The sequence below is a fragment of the Cyprinus carpio genome, chromosome A16 (genome assembly GCF_018340385.1).
Source record: "Cyprinus carpio isolate SPL01 chromosome A16, ASM1834038v1, whole genome shotgun sequence".
Classification (NCBI taxonomy): Eukaryota; Metazoa; Chordata; class Actinopteri; order Cypriniformes; family Cyprinidae; genus Cyprinus; species Cyprinus carpio.
In genome coordinates, this window is record NC_056587.1 from 7,654,143 (window position 1) to 7,672,504 (window position 18,362).

Below are 18,362 nucleotides of genomic sequence, written 5' to 3' on the forward strand. Positions count from 1 at the left end.
AGACAGACTTAAAGAAGTTCCAGATCTATATTTGTGCTCTTATTATTTTAGTTATTTTGCCTTTATTGTAAATAATTATGTTAAAACAAAATACTTGCTCTTGTGAATTTATTTTGATGATAATTACATTTTGTATGCTGTCTCTTTAATACCGCATGGCTTATATAAATGTTGCTGCTGATTGGGTTGACATGGTTGACACACCCATCAAACAAGAGAAAATGCATCTCAAACCCCATTGCACACCATTTCCAGGAAACATGTCGTTTAAACCGGAAACCGTAAAACGTTGTGCACCGGTTTGAGCTTGAACTTGCACCTGATTAACAATAATCCAGTCTGTAGTTTTTCTTCAGATCAATTTGAAAATCCACCCACATAACCCCGTTTTAAATTAATATAATAATTTATATACTTCTGACTCATTCCTTTTCTTAAAAAAAATTGTTTAAAGGCAGTGAGGTTTATTATTTTACGATTTATTTTGTGAAAAACCTATATCCCAGCTGTAAATCAGTTGCTATTTCGTCGTCCCCATGAAAGAAAGCCATTATACACTGAACACAACTATGGGGCACCATTGTGCAACAGCAAGCATCACAGCAAAAAAGGATCCTCAAGGTTGATCCAGGTAAATGTGTGTAAATGTCTAGAGCCCCATTCCTATATTCTGCCTATAGGGCCCCCAATTCACTTAATCCACCCCTGGTCATCGGTATGACCGAAAGCCATTGAAAAACTACAGAAAAGTAAAACTACTTTTAGGATTACTGGCCACAAGTACTAAGATCACACATCAGCTGCTCAAAAAATGTGTCAGTGAGACGAACTGAGCGCGAGCGCAATCCTGTGACAGTCGCAGGCGGTTAATAGTGGAGCGCGTGAAGGAGATGCGAGGGCACCATTAATTCGTGCTTGTAGTAATTTAATGTGTATTTATTTTGAAAGCATTGAATCGCTATAGAAATTGCTTTTCCTTCGATTATAGCGTTTTAAATCGATTACTGTCAGAAATTGACGATTCACGATTCAAAAATCCATTGCTTAATGTGCCTACTTACACTATGCCCTTAAAGTATGTACTCTTTTGGTGAAGAAAAAGTACACACTTTTGAGCGTGTAGTAGAAGAGTAGGCAAGCTTTGGGACATACTATCACGTCACACAATTGCGTCTTTAAGGGACGGCTCTGTCGCACCTGTTACACGCACCCTGTCACTGTAAACTGGCCTGTCAATCAACTCGTCACAGTTAACATCCTCCACATTTCATTTCATTTAACTTCTACCGTACTGGAGAGAAAAGAAGTAGCTTGTTGATCTACCAGTCGCGGGTCTTTCATGCTGAGAACTCTGCTCATATTTTCTTTGTAATGATGCATTTAAAAGTTAACGACCAAATTGATGTTTATAAAAGTTCACATTGCTGTTGCAGATGAAATATTACACGGATAACAATAAATAAAAATTTTTTTTTTACCAGGTTAAATGTTGATTATTAGTAACTCATACCACTTTTGGTAAACTTCTCTGCCACATTTGTCGTTTTTCTAACGCATTTTATTCATGTTTGTAGTTCTGGACCGAAACCTTCGCCTAAGCGTAATGTATTGTGGGCAATTTTAACCATTAGAGTGTGCACGGATCCACACTTCAAAAATAGACCTGAAATAGTAGACCATCCGGGGACTTCCCAACAAACATGAGACGTCTATACGACGTGCAGATCAAGTCTAAATTGCGTCGGTCGGTCTGGACCGTATCTGGACGTCTACTCGACGTGCAAATCCGGTTCATATCTGGACGTCGATCTACGACGTCCCTTGGACGTTGATAGGAGGTTCAAAATTTGACCGTCCGGCTAAGGATTTTCTTGGACGTCTGTTCAACGTGCAGAACAGGTTCAGGAAATCGACATAACTTTATATATATATATATACATATAAACACAACAAAGCAATCCTTTGATTTCTGATTTAAATAGCACATGTAGCCTACTCTTCTGAAACATTTAGGTGTCAAAATAATGTAATATATACATTTTTAAAAAACATAGGCCTAATTAAAGTACCATAATGTGACCATATAAAATCTTACATGGATTTATTTATTTATTTGAGTGGTATTTTTCACTGGAGCATTGACAGAAACAGCAGTTTATATCTGTATTAGATCTATAAATTAAATATAGATAATTAAATAAAGTTAAATACATTAAAATATATTAAAGTTGAATATATTTAAATAGATAATTAGATTGAAATAATATATCCTATTAAATAATTAAATAATAAATATTTAACACAAAGATTTAAATTAAATGAAATAGTGTATTTAAACGTGCGCTGGCCACGAGGGGCGTTAACGTGATGTTACGTGAGTGACGTAAACGTGATGGCAAAAAAAAAAAAAAACGTAAACGTAACGTGATGGCGCAAATAACCACGAAGACGGGAAGAATAATTCTGTTTATTACAAAAGACTGAAGATATAACTGCCGCCATCCTTTAATTTATTTATTTCTACGCTGAGGACACTTTATAAACCTACAGAGATACCGGACCAACGAACGACCTTCACAACGGGACGGAGCTAACGTAATTAACGTTAACGGTTACTTGGAAATTCAAACAGTAACGGTCATCTGACAACTGCGCTGAGCCAAAGGTAAGAATAAATGTGCTTTTATTCATCGTTTTATCAATCTAATGTTAAATTTCACTTCAGTTTAATATTTCAAATTATTTATTTGGATTATAAAGATTATATATTTTCAAATTCCTCTTTTTGTAATTGTACATAACGTTATCCCTGTTTATTAATTTGAGGTGGTCCAAGTTACAGTCTGAGGTAAAATTTTGATGATCCTTTTTAACTAAGTTATTAAAATTAGTCACTAAAACAGGTAACTGTAATTTTTCTTGATCAAATAAAGAAACGTTTTTGTAACTTATATATTTTTTTCTACTTTTCAGGACGGGAACAGCAACAAGAGTTTAACTTCTGATTCGTAATCTACACACTCTACTGGTGAGTGTAACACTACTGACACCTAGTGGTTAGTTTTAGTACTGCAAATACAAATACATTCTGTCACTATATTAACGATAATGTAAGATTTTCAAAACTTTATCTTGTGTGAAGTGTTCTTGTATTAAAACAGCCTTTGTCGTGTATCCTGGATGCTCACGCGAGTCTTTAAAAAAAAAAAAAAAAAAAAAAACAATTAAAATTACGCTTTGAAATAATTCCCTAAAGACTAAAAATCAGTCTGGCAGTATTTTCTGATCATATGTTTACCACAGAGGTCAAATGAGCATTGTGAAGCTATATTTATATTTATAATAATCATTTATATTTAATTTGTGTTTCAGGGCAGTTCATGAAGACAGATAGATGTTGTGCCGACCAGGACAGTTCCTCCTACCACACCAGACTTTGCTGTATATGGATGCCTGACCACTAGCACTGGACATTTACAACATTTTGGCGCTAGGGATCCCTTGCAGAGAAGATTTTTCAAAGACACCCTCAGAATTACAACAGATTTTAAGGCTTAAAATTATTGTGGGTGGGAGTCAGGAAAAAACACATAAGTTGCATCCGTGTATAAGACACATTTTACTATTAATTTCAGAAATATTTTAAATACTGATAAATAAAACAAACGTTAAGAAACTTAAAAACTATGAACACTGTAAAGATTTTATTTTCCCTCACTTCAAATCGTTTAAATTGAATACTATTCAAAACAGAATAAAAATAAAAATATTTAGGCCTATGTATAAAATAAATAAAAAATTCTAGTGCCATTATTTACAAGCAGTATATCTTTTGTTAATTAAAATGCACTTGCTATCTCAGTTTCTGTGAACCTCATTCTGAAATGTAGAAAACATTTCTGTACCACATATTGTCTGTACCACTGTGTACAGACAGGCTTGTCACACAGACATGAGAACTATACTTATAGAAACCTGTAAGTGCCCGCTTTTATGTGTTTTTACGTTTTGCTTAGAATAATTCAGCACATCTCAGAAGATTAAAAAAAAAAAAAGACCAGTAGTCTGGAAAATATGGTATAAATTATTTTGTTGACCCCTTTGCTTTGGTCCTGAACTCCAGATTGAAAACCCTTTTTTATTATTATTATTGTGCATGCAGATAATATTTGGGGACATGAACACTTGACTATTGCATGAATAAAGAATACCATCTTTAAGAATTTTATGCTAATTGCAGTTTAAATAAAAATGAAAAAGCTTAAAAAGTTAAACTCCAATAGGTGAACATAATGTGTGGACCCAACTAAACTAAATTGTTTGTTGTTAATTGTTATCCACTGTATAATGAGTGAAATTTCTTTTATTTCATGGTTTTTTTTGTGAACACACTGTTTCTTTAAGTTTATTTACAAGTACAAAAAGGAATTGCATTGAAATAAACATGATATTTAATTGAATGCAGACTAAGAGTGTTTATTTTGTTCAGAAACAGTATAAATGACGCCTAAATGAGACTTTATAAGACGTTGAAAATACGTCCAGAAATGACCACATCTGAACGCAATTTTAACCTTCTATAGACGTCGATATTGGACGTCCAAAAGACGTCGAAAAAAGACGTCATAAAAACTTTCATTCTGGCGCTTCAGGGGACGTCATTTCAACGTCCGACAAAGACGTCCAAAAGACGTCGAAAAAAGACGTCATAAAAACTTTCATTCTGGCGCTTCAGGGGACGTCATTTCAACGTCTGAAAAGACGTTGAAAAGACGTCGATTGGACGTACTTTTGCTCAGTGGGTTTTGGCATACTCTTTTCAACATACTATGCTTTGGGACACACTTGCTGCGTCCCAAATGACGCACTATACATTATGCAATCATACACTATGTACCATGTAGTGTATGAATTATATAAGGTTATATTGTCATTCATAATCAGAGTCTGATAGCCTCTCCCCCTTCGTAATTAAAGCTGCGACAGTTGACTGCATGAATAAGTGTCCAACATTCACTTCGTTTTTTTTGGTTAAGTGCATCATCCAGGTATTTAAAGTGCACTTTTTCTTTTTGGAATTTTCAGTGTGAACGCACTACTTGCACTATTCGTAGCTACTAAAAAAACGTCATAGAATATTGCATAAGTAGCCTATGCGATTTGGGACGTAATTACTTATTCTAATCTCACATACTAGGCTATTTAGGATGGTATGAACATTGAGATGCAGGGCATGTTTCAACATCTACAGTACGCATATGCATCGTCAGGGTTTGTAATCGATGCATCGAGAAAACGAGTGAATCGTTACACCCCTAGTTGTTGATTTGTGAACTTGCTCGAAAATGATTCGTCATCGATTCGTTCAGATCGATTCAAATGATTCGCTGAAAAGATCCGAGTTGGTCGAGTTGGCAACGGTTGGCAGTCGGACGTCACTAATACAAAGATGAGATTTTATTTTATTTTATTTTTATCAAGGGTCTGAATTATTGGCTTACTTAGCTAAAATACGGTTCACTTGTATTTAACATTTAAAATATCGTTCATTTGCAACTGAATAAACTTTGGTGGCTTTCCCTATTCTTAAAACTGAACAGTTTGCATCATATTTCTCGCTATACGCAAGCCATTTACAGAACATACGATTCTGAGCGCTCTGTGGACTAGCAAGGGAATATTCAGTAACGTTAGCAGGTTGCTGCATATTGGTAAGACGACACCTTATTCAAAATAAAACTAACATTACTATCATTAGAGCCTCGAGGAAAGCTAAAACGATCGGCTGCCATGTTGTTGACTTTAGGCAAATCTCATGGACCAGTCCGTGATTCAGCCTGAAAAAAGTAAGTTGCCGTTTTCTCGTGGTTTTCGAAATCATACCTACGAGCTAATGTTTGATCGATTAATTTTGCTTATTGTTTTTATTAATGCAGTGGAACTGGTGGTTGTCACTCATGTTGTTGATGCCATCACGTTTTGGGCTCAGGTAACGCTAAATATTTAGGCTACTGTTTACCAAGTCAATTTGACATGACAAAGATATCTCTTTGATGTCTGATTACATTGATTTAGCTGCCATTGTTAGTTTATTGAATCAAAAATTTAAATTTCTTCAACATTTATTTTAGAGTTGCTGTTTTTTTTTTAATAGTAGTTATCTAAAATGTAGTGTGTTTTTCAGTTGGGTTGTTTTTGTTTCACCAGAATGTGACAGACAAAATTAATGAGAAGATAAATGTAATGCTGACCGAAAAATGCCCCGGCGCCCCTATACTGATGGGAAGACCGAGTTCACACAAGGCAAGTAATATGTGGTCAAATAGGAAAGTTTGAAAAGATTAGATGTGACTCTTTTCCATTTTCTGCGCAGGTCTATGGGGCACGATATTCAGAGGACAAGTGCTGGTACAGGTGTACTGTGCAACAGCAATCAGAAGACAAGGTGTGTAAAAAGCTGAGAAAATCAAGAAGGATCCGCCATTGTACCAAATTCCAAACCTTAATTTTATGATTTATTACTTCTCTCAGGCCCCAGTACGGTTAGTGTGGGTGGGAATTAAGAAATAGGGACGTAACAGAGTGCAGCAGCCGGATTCTGGAAGCAAAAATCCCATTTTACTGTATATATCATTTTTTAATTCAGTCATTTCATTCACAGTCTTGTACCTTTGTCTATTTGTTTGATTCAAATCAAAGGTTGTAATGTTGTGATTCACCTCATAGCTAGATGGTTTGGCTTTTTATAAATTCCTGTTGGAAAAAATGAATGGGAAAAATACTTCCAGAACCAAGGCTGCTAAAAAAAGCGGGTGCTACTGTTGCACTTTATAATCAGAAGTGGGTCAAAATTATTTGTTTTACTGGATATGACAGTGACCCTGGACTTTATTCAGAAATGGATGTAAATGCAGCATCGCAGAATAGGACTATTTGCTGATTGAATAATTTTAGTATAGCAGGCCACCCAAAGTAGAATAAAACAGTATATACAGAATGATGCATGGCTGTGCTTTTCATTTCTTGATGTGTCATTTTTTTTATTATAGTGGGTAAAGTTACTTGGAGGCTGTTTTTTTTTGTTTGTTTTAACACTGATGTGGTTCTCACGAATATCAGATTTTGATTTGTCTTTTTTTTCTCAGTTCTATATTTTGTACATTGACTATGGAAATACAGAGATTGTCAGTCGGTCTGATTTAGTGGAACTCCCAGAAGAACTGCAGACAACAGGACTTGCAAAAAAGTACAAGTTCTGGCGCTTTCATGTGTCAAGCGAGCAGGATTCCCCGCTTTTTTCACAGGTATTTGACAAAACTGTTTTTGAAGAATGGACTGTTCACCTATGAATGTGATTTTTAAATGCATCTGACAACTGTGTTGTCACTAGGGGAAGTCCTTCCTTCACAATATGATTCATGGAAAAAAGTTGCGTGTCCATAAAAAGTCAGTTTGCTTTGATGGAACCATCCTGGTTGAAGCCTTCCAGGGGAATCTTGACATTGGTGAGGAGCTATTGAAATTTAAGTTCGCCAAAGTCAGTCTCCCAGGCAACAGGGAGAACTCCCTTCCCACAGTAAACCTGCAGGAGTGCACAGGACTGTGGCCCAGCAGAAACGCCCCGGGGGAGTTGGACACACTTGGCTCTTCATTGGGGTGCATGCCCAAATTGCGACCGATATTCTCAGACCAGAAGCCTCAAATTATTAAGTACGTTTTGAGACACACAGACAATATTAGAAGCATTGACCTCTCATTGTGTAAGTCGACCCAGATATGAAAATCAGCCTGTTTTCATTTCTTTCTTCTGTGGAAGATAATAGAAGATATTTTGAAGAATGTTGAAAATGTTGGATTTTTTGGTACATTCTGTTGGAAGTCAATAGGACCTGAAACCATTTGGTTACCAACATTCTTCAGAATATCTTTTTTGTGTGTGTGTTCCACAGAAGAAAGGAAGTCACACAGGTTTTGAACAACATGAGGGTGAGTAAATGATGACATAGTTTTAAAGGGATAGTTTGCCCCAAAATGAAAACGCTATCATTAATTACTCACCCTCATGTCATTCAAAACCCATAAACCCAGAATTTTCATTTTTGAGTGGACTGTCCTTTTAAGGATAACATTACTATTAGCTTTAATCATGGGAGTTGGGTATAGCATCCACATGATTATCTTGAACATCTCTCGATAAATGTTCAGAGTTATGAATATGTGTTTTTCTACATGCTTTAGGGAGCAGAAAACCAGCGTTGCTGTCCAGCCTGTGGAGAAACTGAATGCTGGTCAGGAACCTCTTGCTGAGATCCAGTCCTCAAAAACTGATGTAAATGGACAGCAGTTGTGCTCTCAGGATATTGAGCAGGCGCAGAATGAAACCGAGTCTGAACTACAGGTGGCTCTTTCTCATTGTCTCTGGGGGTGGGGGGTTGTGAAATAAATGCAGTCTTGGTGAGCATAAATGACTACTCTAAAAACAAAAACAAAATATTTTTCATATTTCTACTCCCTCACCCAGTTACACTAACACACACGCACACATACACACACACACAAATCGTACTGATATGTATGTTATGTTGGTCTCTGAATTTGTTTTTTGCATTTAATTAGTTTTTTGTAAATATTGTAATAGTCTGTTTGCATAATAAAAAAAAAATAAAAATCTCCAAACGTTTAAAAGGTAGTGTGAACACACTGATGCTTAAGTCTCATGATGCCGCATGTAAGAAATCACACTTGATTGTATCATGAACCTCCTACAAGTGAAAACCCTAAAGTAACATGTGAGAATAGTGACAATCTGTGACCGATGTGCTGTTTTGTGTACTCAGAGGATGAGAGAGGTGATAAATGATAAGGACTTGGAGATCAAGAAGCTAAAAGAGGAAGGAAGTGCCATCCAGCAGCATGCATCTCTCCTGGGGCAGCAACTAGAGGAGGCCAAATTAGAGCTCCAGGTGCACACGTGTTGATTGTTCAGTGTGTTTTAGGCAGTGACACAGATTAATTACATCCACCTCATTTTATGAGCTTATGAGAATGCGCACCCATCTTGAATGTGCTCGGCTTCCAGTGTCATCTGTTTCCATTTATTTTGCGCTATACAAAAAAACTGCTTGATATTGCAAACTGGTAATTCATATCATATTATTGTATTATCGTAACTATAAATGCACTGGTTTGTAGTGCAAATAGTATGTACATTGTTGTTCTTCTAGTTGTTTACCTATAGAGCACAACGCATCAGAAATCTCACACATTGATAGATTGTAGCATTGTTCCGCAATGTACTATGTGTATTAAGGGTTGTTCTTTGCAGATACTGAAGGAGAGTTATGAGAAGACAAAGGAGACTGAACATAATCATCCTACAACATTTGCAAACAGAATATCCCAGCTGGCTAAGAAAGTGCATTCTTTGAGGAAACTAAGGCAAAATCATATTTCTTCTTCTTAAATTCTTCTTTTTTTCCAGTTTCAGTGGCTTACTGTATACTTGTTTCTACTTCTGACTTGATTTAGACAATATTTCTGACTTAAAATGATTTGTTTGAACCTCAGGGAGAGTAGTCCGTGCTCCACTGATGAAGATCACCTGTTAGAGTCCATCACCATCATCATGAACTACAGGATCTCAGTGCCGTTGAGCTCAGAGAGGCTGGACCTTGCGTGGAAAGCTTACGATCAAACCTTGGAGAATCTAAGAGGCTGTCAAACCGTGAGTAAAATATACATTCTTCTGATCAATCAGTGAATGTGAATGAACCAGTGTATGAGAGAACTGTTCTTGCCAGGAGCCTCTCAACTGTATTACAGTTTTACATTCCCTGTTGTCTTCTGCTGACTGTGGCATTGCTTCTAAGATTGCTTGTGTGTGTTCTGTCAGATGGTGGAAGTAGAGTCACTGGTGAACATTAGGAATGAGGCTCGAGGTGCTCTCTTAACTGCTGTAGATGACTTCCTGCAGGAGGTGGACAAGCTGCCAATCAATGAACGCTTGGACAGGCTGAAGGTATGAGTATATACAATCAAGTTTTATTTTATTTAATATTATGTTATAGTGTTTGATTTGATATTTTCAGCCTTGTTTTAATTTTAGTTTGTTTTAGTAATTTTATGTTATTTAGTCATTTTTTTTACCTATTTTATTTGTTTAAGATAAGTTTACGTTTTCTAATATTTCTATATTTTATTTCAGTTAAAAGAATGTTAAAGTTGTCAACAACACTGACACAAATACATCACTTTCCAAATTTCTCACAGAGATAGTTTTGTATTGAATTTAGTTAGATTAGGCCTCTGTAAAGTATCAGATAAATTCCTTGAATCAGCCTGTCAGAGGCTGTGCTCGATTCTGGTCTCTCTTGTATTTTAGTTTCTTGATTTCTACCTAATAAACGTAAAAAGCCCCAGCCAGCTTTTCATTACTGCATTTTGTGTCGTCTGCATATATAGAAAGTTGCATCCTCATTGACGGCAATGTTTAGCTCTGTTATGCTGGTGGAGCAGACCGAAGAGCGCTCTTTTGAGAAGTTCTGTGAGTGGAAGGAGCACAAACAAAAGAAGATCAAAAATGTGCGAAAAGCTACAGATGAAGCTCTCCTTGCTCTTAGCAGCTGGGCAACCAGGCTTAGCAAGGTACGTTTGCTAATGTAAACCTCATCAAATTCATGTCTCCTTTTACTGGTACATAGGTGATCGTTTGGCTTTTAATTTAAATGATCAGACATGGTTTGTAGTATCAAGGAACTTTATTTACTGCTCTATAAGATGAAGCCTTTGTTTCAGTTTTCGTGTTTGATGGAGAAAACATCAATGACCGAAGAAGATGTTGCTGAAGGTGTGGATGAGATCCTGATGAATGCTGACAAAGCCTTGTGTGAAGAACTCAGTACTGAATCCTCTGTAAGAGTTTCTGTCCTGTTCTCCACATTTTTCTACACTTTATCTGTATTTCAGTGTGCATTCCCTCTCTTGAGCAAAGGCACAAACCCCCAGGTCTTCTCCAGAGGGCCTTTATTCTGTGCAATTTCAGATGTTTGGGAAAAACAAAGCTCACAATTGCTGAATGAAACATTTTTCTCCATGTTAAAGGAACAAGATGATCAAGAGAGGGAAATGGTGTGTAATGCCTTTAATAAAGCCATTCAGAGCATCCAGAGAGAACAAAGTATGTTAAAAGCAATCAGGCAAAAGTACGAACTCAACACACAGGTCAGTCTTACCTCAAGCTTTTAAACTGTATTGTATACAGTGCATGATCATTTTCATTATCAGTTTTATTTGTTAGCTTTAACAGCCTTAATGTTTAACTGCAGTTTAAGCAGAAAATACAGCAGTGGCAGATCGGCCCTCCTAAAGCAGACGAGCTGTTTGCGGTGAAGAAGCGCATCAGGAGCTTGAGATCTCAGCTGCGCTGGAAACTGGTGGAAGTCAGCTGTCTGGAGGAGGTGAGAACAACTAATGTGCTCTGAAAATCCACATGAGGGGGCCACAGTTCACAAAATGTACACAGTGCTGGGGGCTCAGATGGCCGGGGTCTAAATATTGATTTATTGGTTTGATTTCGATTTTTTTTTAATTTATTGTATGCAGCACTATTTATGCATATCTGTTCATTGATTAACTTGGGAGAGCTGGTTGCGTTCACTGGAAATGGACACTTTATCAGTTTGAGTTTCCTGCAGGCAGAAGAGCTGGACCTGCCAGAGATTCTTAAGAAGAAGGAGGAGATCGCTGAGACGAGAAATGCTCTCTTTCAAGAAATCAGCCATGAAAAGAAGCAATATGTATGTGTTTAAAGATCTTTCATATTCTTAGATACAGGGTTTAGATTCTAGCGCAGACACAGTTAAGAATGGCAATACAGTACATTATTCATGCATGCAGGATGCCATACTGTGTTGATTTATTAGATTTGTAGTCCACCCAAATAACTGTATAATATTGTGTTTATACCTTTGAACAGTGGTTTGCAATGGGATAGAAATGTCAGTGCTGAATTATGTTAAATAAAAATGTATATTAAAAAAATGATGGTGCATTGGTTTTGTGTTGAAGGTTAAATTACTTAACATTTCAGCAGTTAATACCTGAAATGTGCTGATGTACAGATAATTCTGTGTGACCTCATGAAAAGAGGCTTTCCTGAGTTACCAGTGATCTATCCTGATGCAGATATTAATGGCTATATGGTGAGTACTTGTTTTGTCAATACCAATACCACAGCCTTTTTTTTTCTCTTAAAAATGTGCAATGTTTTAAATTTGTGTATTTATTCATTTAGCACGATTTTATGTACTATAACAAATGTCTGGAATTTTACAGTATGAGCTTACGTGTACTGTAAACTTTTTTTTTTTTTGGGAATATTCACTGACTACAGAGCATGGAAGATGTATTTTCAAGGTCTGTGAGCATTGGAACAGAGTGATAGTTATTCATTTTTTTGCAAATGTGTGCTTTCAGAGCTCTGCAGGACTGTTAATGAAGAGCTTGGACAGAGACATGTTTGATGCGGACCCGATGAGAGAGCTGAGTGGGAGGAGACCTCTTCTAAGCACAGATTTCCAGGGACAGAAAATAGTCCTGAAGGTTGGTAATATCCAAGAATGTTCATTTGCTTTGCTTTGCTTTGGTCAAAGTACAGTGAGAATGTGTTATTTATTCCTTTGATGGCAAAGCTACATTTTCTGCAGCCATTACTCCAGGCTTCAGTGTCACATGATAATTCAGGAAGCATTGCATAGGCTAATTTAGTAATCTGTTATCTTTTACCTTTTTTTTTTAATGCTTTAGTATTAGTATTAGTGTTGTTAATGTTGAAAACTGCTGCTTAATATTGTGTGAAATCCGTGATACATTTTTTCCAGGATATATTGTTAGATATTAAATCTCTAGATATTGTTGCTGTCCATTGCTGAATGTTTGTAAAAGATTTAAGGGTTGTTTGCAGTGCTATGCTGTGGATGAAGAGTCAGAGGCGAAGATGCTTGAACAAGCCGCCCACTATCACAGAGCTCAGCAGCAGAATCCCACCACAACTGTTCCTCTCCTGGCGCTGTTTTGCGGCAAAGTTCTCTTTCATCTTTTACTATACTAGTTTCTTCATAAAGCAGAGTGGACCTACAATCTTCTGTGATGTTTCAGCTCATGCGTTAAATGTCTTCTGTTTTGTCCAGTCCGATCCACTGGCATACGTCATGGTACCACACTACTCTAATGGAAGTCTCAGGGCCATTCAGAAATCCTCTCCACTGTCCTCTTCTGTAAGTGCATCAATTCCAAATGTATTTGTCAACAGGGTAAACAAGTGAAGTTTGTCAGATTAATATAAAGTTCTTTCAAAGCACATTTTTAGTTTTTAATTTACTTAGACAAAAAAGTATTTCATGGCCATAACAGCCAGAATTTTGGTGCTTTCTCAAACAATTTGCAAACTTTTTTTTTAAGGTTTTTTTTTTTTGGTCCTTTTTTTGTTACTGCAATGTAGGAGGTTAGGAAGGTGATGAAGGGTGTAGCTTCGGGACTGCAGGGTCTTCATGCAGCATCTCTTACTCATGCATCTCTGCATCCCAACAACGTGTTTGCCATCGGCCGAGAGAAAGGCATTGTTGGAGATTATGATTTCACAAAGACACCTGTAAGTGAAAAAAAAAAAGCCCCAGCAAATTCAGTGATATTATGGATTCATGTACTTTTTGGGGAAATAAACTAAACGGAAGCAGACCTGGTCTTGATTATTAAATCTTAGAAATGATTTTTTTATGATTATTTGTTTTTTATAGGAGCAAAGGGTGTCTGACAGCGGGATGATGGCTGGTTCCATCAGTCTGGTGGCTCCAGAGTTGAAGCAGGGTCAGCCGCCTTCCCCAGCCAGTGATATGTATGCCTTTGGAGGCATCCTGCTCTGGGTAGAACTGTGACTTATTTGCTTGCTTGCTTACACTATCATTTAAAATTCTGGAATAATCATTTTCTAAAGAAGACTTTTTTTTTTAATCAAAAATAAAGTAAAAAAGTAATACTGTGAAATATAATTGCAATTTAAACAAACTGTTTTCTATTTGAATATATTTTTTAAAAATTACTTTATTCCTGTGTTGACAAAGCTGAATTTTCAGCAGCCATTTCTCCAGTCTTCAGTGTCACATGATTCTTCAGAAATCGTTCTAATATGTCGATTTTCTGTTATTGCTGTTTAATATTTTTGTGGATACCGTGAAACATTTATTTCAGGATTCTTGAATAGAAGGATGAATCTAAAGGTCAAAAGAACAGCCTATATTTGAAAGAGAAATCTTTTGAAACATTATAAATGTCTTCTTTACTGTCACTTTTGATTAAGACTCGAGTAATACAAATCCAGCATTTCCAGCATAGGAATAAATTACATTTTAAAAAACATTCAAATAGAAAACATTTATTTTAAATTGTAATAATATTTCACAATTATTTTAAGAATTTTGGATCAAATAAATGCAGCCTTGTTGAGCATAAGCTCTTAATTATTCAATTATTTATTTGACCTGTTATGTTCTTATTTATTGTCCTTTTTTAAATATTTTATAAAATTATAATTTATGAAAACAAAAATGAATACAATTTCTAGTGTGTAAAATATAGAAGTATATAAATGTGTAATTCTAAAAAACAATCTATAAAAGCAACATTAATTTTTTTTCTGTCAGTAAAGGAGTCTTGTTTGTTCACAGCTGCATGTTCCAGACTTCAGCGGAACTCTAGAGAGTGAGCGTCAAAATGTAGAGTTCTGTGGTTTGGGTCTGGTATGTAGAATAGAAGAGCTGATAAATAGTATTTTAAAATTATTAATCAAAAATGATTCAAACATTTATCTCTGACAGGATGCCACATTGCACAAGCTCCTCTCGAAGCTGCTGATTTCATCTACAAGACTGTCTGCTTCTGAGGCCCTGAAGGAAGACTACTTCATCTCAGTTGATGTGTAAAAGTGAATTGTATTCATGCTTGCGTTCTATGCCCTTTTTATTTATAATTTTCTTCTAAGAAAAAAAAAACAGAGGTGTTTGTTCATTCCTCAAACCTTGTTTCATGTTCCTGAAATAAATAAAAATAAGTTTATAAAGGCAGAATTAAGTGGAAATCTTGGTCAGTACGTGTATCAGAAAAGATGATGTGCATTTTCTGTTTGTAAGATGCTTGGTTTTTTTTTCCAATTTTTTAAAAATGTTTTATCCTGTTCCAGCCCAGATCCACGTAATGTGAAAGGCTGTCAGCTTTAATCCCAGTCATTGACAAGACCTTACTTTGAAATCGCCCCATTCTGTTCTCTCTTTCTTCTTTTTCTTCATCAAAATGTGACTCAAAAACGGAGTGCTGAAAGGGCGAACAGTTTGGTATGCTAGTGAATATTCACAGAAATCATATGAGTGTAAAGTAATTTCCTGTGTCATTAACAAATTAGTGAGAAAATAGCACATTTTCATTAGGGCACACTCACCCTTCACATGCAATCTGTGATTATTGACCTTGAATAGGTCACCTGGTTTTTCAAGTGTTGTTATACTCCACTAATCACTCTTCTTTTTCTTTTTTTTTTAACACAGCAGCCCCAGCATTGATGAAGGGTACAATTTTAGCCACTTAGGAAGAAGCTCATCAGGCTGAGAGTTATGTAACGATGGTTTTCAAAATCAGACCACAGAGTCATTCGACATTGCAGTTATTTACTGGATGACCCAAGGTCATTTACTCGAATATAGCACTATATAATATAAGGCTTTTACAGTTTCTTCCTAAAATAGAATTGTGACATACAGGTAATTCAGCAAGTATTCAGAGTCAGACCCCTGCATGTGTTCCCACATTTTGCTAAGTTCTGCCAAAACGCTTTAAATTAAAATTATTCAGACCCTTAAAGGAATAAATGAAAATTGTAATGTACTCTCATGTTGTTCCAAACTCATATTAACTGAAACGTGTTCTGTGGAGCATATAGAAGATATCTGGAGAAATGTCTCAGTGTTTTGTTTAAGGTTTTTCTTTACCAGCATTCTTCAAAACAAATGTGTGTTCCTCCGAAGAAAGAAACAATATGAGGGTGAGTAAATGATGACAGAGCTTTAATTTTTTTTGGTGATTATTATTTAATTTAGCACCTTCTGGGAGCGATTACAGCATCAGGTGAGTATGATGCGACAAGTCTGAATATAGCCTACTTATTTGCTATAAAATTATTAATTTTTTCCTTGTAAAGTTGTATAGTTTGCATGTTCTCTTAAGAGTATACATCTCTTATACCTTGTAAAACAATGACGACGCCGCCTTGAGTCAAGGGCTGCACTTAAAGAGACGTGCCTCACATCTGCTGCTGTATATTACAAGCAGAGAGCTGCGCTGTCAGTCAAACCTCACAAGAAAGAGTCTGCCATCAGAGGAAGGTAAGTAAAACAACCTTTCTGTTTTGTTTTAATTGTATGTTGGTCGTCAGTTTTAAAATGAAAGTTAAACCACTCAAAACTAAGTAGCCTAAGATACAGTTGTGACCGAGAGTAGCAAGGGCTAGCTGTAGGGTTTCAAGTCTAGTTAGCAGTGATTTTGTAGGCTATATTGGTTTTAAACACCTAGTTCAAAATCCTTAAGAAATTCTATATATTATCTAAGCTCACATTTTATTATACACTATTAAAAATGTCAATAGGCTATCATATTGTACTGTAGGTAAATAAGTGAACAAACACATGCTTAGATAGATAGATAGATAGATTTGATTGATTGATTGTATATAAAGGTTTAACTGTGTTGTAGGCCAGTTGACATGTTTTATAAATTGTTTTATAAAACAATTATGTATAACAATTATATAGAATTAATATATAATTAATATAAATAGCCTATATTTTATAAAAACAACAACAAGCTCTGGTCTTATTGTCTTGAATTCAAAGAAAGTAATTGTTAAAAACTAGGCTGCCTTCACATTTTTAGAAGCATTTATTTATTCATTCATTCATTTATTTTCTAGATGCACTCTCATCAGCTGGTGTTCATGCTCAGTGCTGTGATGTGGATTATGATAATCGCAGATGCATATCCATACACAACAGACACAGACATCCCTGCAGAGGACATGACCAAATACTATACTGCACTACGACACTATATCAAGCTCATCACACGACAAAGGTGAGATTAAAAAAAAAAAAAGTGTAAATTGATCAATAAAATACAGCAAGCAGGACAATAGCTAGTCCCAAAGAATTTAGCAAACAATTTGAAATTAAGTTACAAAGAAATAGGTCTTAATTTTAATTTTATTTTTTTTACACTAATCATATGTTTATTATTTAAATAATATTTTCTCATATTTTAGGGAATATGTTGGGAATAAGTAAATTTTGTGCAGCCGCTTTATTTCCTCCGATGCTTTTGTTGCTCTGATTGTCCTAACCTCTCTCAGGTATGGGAAGAGAAGCAGTCCTGAGCCCATGTTCCTGAGTCTGCTGTTGAGAGAGACACAAGAAAGCATTCCTGAGTCAACATATGATGAAGCAGGCACTGAACACGACAAGATCAGGTTAAAACTACAACATTTTATTTATCTGGAGACTGGATATTATCTTTTTTCTGTTATCTAAGCCTTCACTGTTTTCCATTAAAAAAAAATAAGTTTACCTCAATCACTTTTTCATGTTATATGATTGTGTCTTCACAGATTAAAGGAAATATCCAGTTGGTAATGAAAGATATTTTTCCATCCACCAAGTGATGTCAGCGGTGACCAGAGAGTGGCAGTGTGCAGCTTTAAACCTTTGCTCTGATACTGTTTTCATACCCTTTGGTCATTATGTTCTGTATTATTAATTATACAGTGTTTGTGAATTAAATGCATTGCAGAAATTAATATTAGTGGTTGTACATTAATTAAAGCACAGACACATTTTTAACCTCATAATAGACTGAAAACATTTATAATTCATGAATATATTCTTAGGTTTTAGCTACTTTTCAGACCTCAAAAGAAATTAACATTTCTAAAAATATATTTTAATATCAACAGAGAACAAAAAACTTATTTAAAATACCTTAGAAATATATGATTACATGTATAAAGGCCAGTGACGATGATATCAAATGACATCTCTCATATTTACATTTGTAAATATATGTTTTTTAGGATATCGGCTTTCAGAGTCCCTCAATGAATATATAAAAATTTTTATAAATTTTGAATGGTACTGTACGTATATATAAATTTTGAATGGTACTTATATATATATATATTTATATATATATATACACACACATACAGTGTTGTGAAGGTTACTTTGGAAATGTAATATGTAACAGATTACAAGTTACTCTATTTAAAATGC

General features: G+C 35.5%; 2 protein-coding genes and 1 long non-coding RNA gene across 6 annotated transcripts; all 3 read left to right on the top strand.

Moving 5' to 3' along the window:
• Nucleotides 1-2,298: 2,298 nt before the first annotated feature.
• Nucleotides 2,299-4,153, top strand: LOC109095404. Its single transcript, XR_006161948.1, has 3 exons — nucleotides 2,299-2,665; nucleotides 2,974-3,028; nucleotides 3,373-4,153. It is a non-coding gene; the product is annotated as an uncharacterized LOC109095404 (long non-coding RNA).
• A 1,230-nt stretch (nucleotides 4,154-5,383) lies between these two features.
• LOC109082120 (serine/threonine-protein kinase 31-like) lies at nucleotides 5,384-15,119 on the top strand. Of its 4 annotated transcripts, XM_042772339.1 has the most exons (26): nucleotides 5,385-5,711; nucleotides 5,807-5,846; nucleotides 5,937-5,989; nucleotides 6,208-6,303; nucleotides 6,374-6,445; nucleotides 7,146-7,304; nucleotides 7,391-7,505; nucleotides 7,578-7,710; nucleotides 8,239-8,398; nucleotides 8,838-8,963; nucleotides 9,326-9,438; nucleotides 9,568-9,724; nucleotides 9,893-10,018; nucleotides 10,462-10,644; nucleotides 10,795-10,911; nucleotides 11,101-11,220; nucleotides 11,325-11,456; nucleotides 11,694-11,795; nucleotides 12,120-12,200; nucleotides 12,475-12,600; nucleotides 12,962-13,081; nucleotides 13,188-13,274; nucleotides 13,499-13,648; nucleotides 13,794-13,919; nucleotides 14,721-14,792; nucleotides 14,871-15,119. In XM_042772339.1, the coding sequence occupies exons 2-26, from the start codon at nucleotides 5,816-5,818 to the stop codon at nucleotides 14,973-14,975; spliced, it is 2,862 nt and encodes a 953-aa protein (XP_042628273.1). In that variant the 5' UTR covers nucleotides 5,385-5,711; nucleotides 5,807-5,815; the 3' UTR covers nucleotides 14,976-15,119. The 4 variants fall into 4 exon arrangements, with proteins under 4 accessions (XP_042628272.1, XP_042628273.1, XP_042628271.1 ...); XM_042772338.1 differs by having other exon boundaries at nucleotides 5,384-5,711; nucleotides 7,391-7,710; nucleotides 8,239-8,368; XM_042772337.1 differs by having other exon boundaries at nucleotides 7,391-7,710; nucleotides 9,326-9,409; nucleotides 9,566-9,724.
• Nucleotides 15,120-16,293: 1,174 nt separating this feature from the next.
• On the top strand, nucleotides 16,294-17,851 carry LOC109082121 (pro-neuropeptide Y-like). The gene is made up of 4 exons (XM_042772346.1): nucleotides 16,294-16,427; nucleotides 17,012-17,172; nucleotides 17,447-17,563; nucleotides 17,702-17,851. The coding sequence occupies exons 2-4, from the start codon at nucleotides 17,012-17,014 to the stop codon at nucleotides 17,724-17,726; spliced, it is 303 nt and encodes a 100-aa protein (XP_042628280.1). The 5' UTR covers nucleotides 16,294-16,427; the 3' UTR covers nucleotides 17,727-17,851.
• Nucleotides 17,852-18,362: the final 511 nt, after the last annotated feature.

Coding starts and splice junctions, on each gene's coding strand:
- LOC109082120 (XM_042772336.1), top strand. CDS start 5,816: ATGGACCAGTCCGTGATTCAGCCTGAAAAAA. Junction 6,446..7,145: donor AACAGCAATCAGAAGACAAG/GTGTGTAAAAAG, acceptor TTTTTTTCTCAG/TTCTATATTTTGTACATTGA. Junction 7,711..8,238: donor CAGAAGCCTCAAATTATTAA/GTACGTTTTGAG, acceptor TACATGCTTTAG/GGAGCAGAAAACCAGCGTTG.
- LOC109082121 (XM_042772346.1), top strand. CDS start 17,012: ATGCACTCTCATCAGCTGGTGTTCATGCTCAGTGCTGTGATGTGGATT. Junction 17,173..17,446: donor AAGCTCATCACACGACAAAG/GTGAGATTAAAA, acceptor AACCTCTCTCAG/GTATGGGAAGAGAAGCAGTC. Junction 17,564..17,701: donor ACTGAACACGACAAGATCAG/GTTAAAACTACA, acceptor GTGTCTTCACAG/ATTAAAGGAAATATCCAGTT.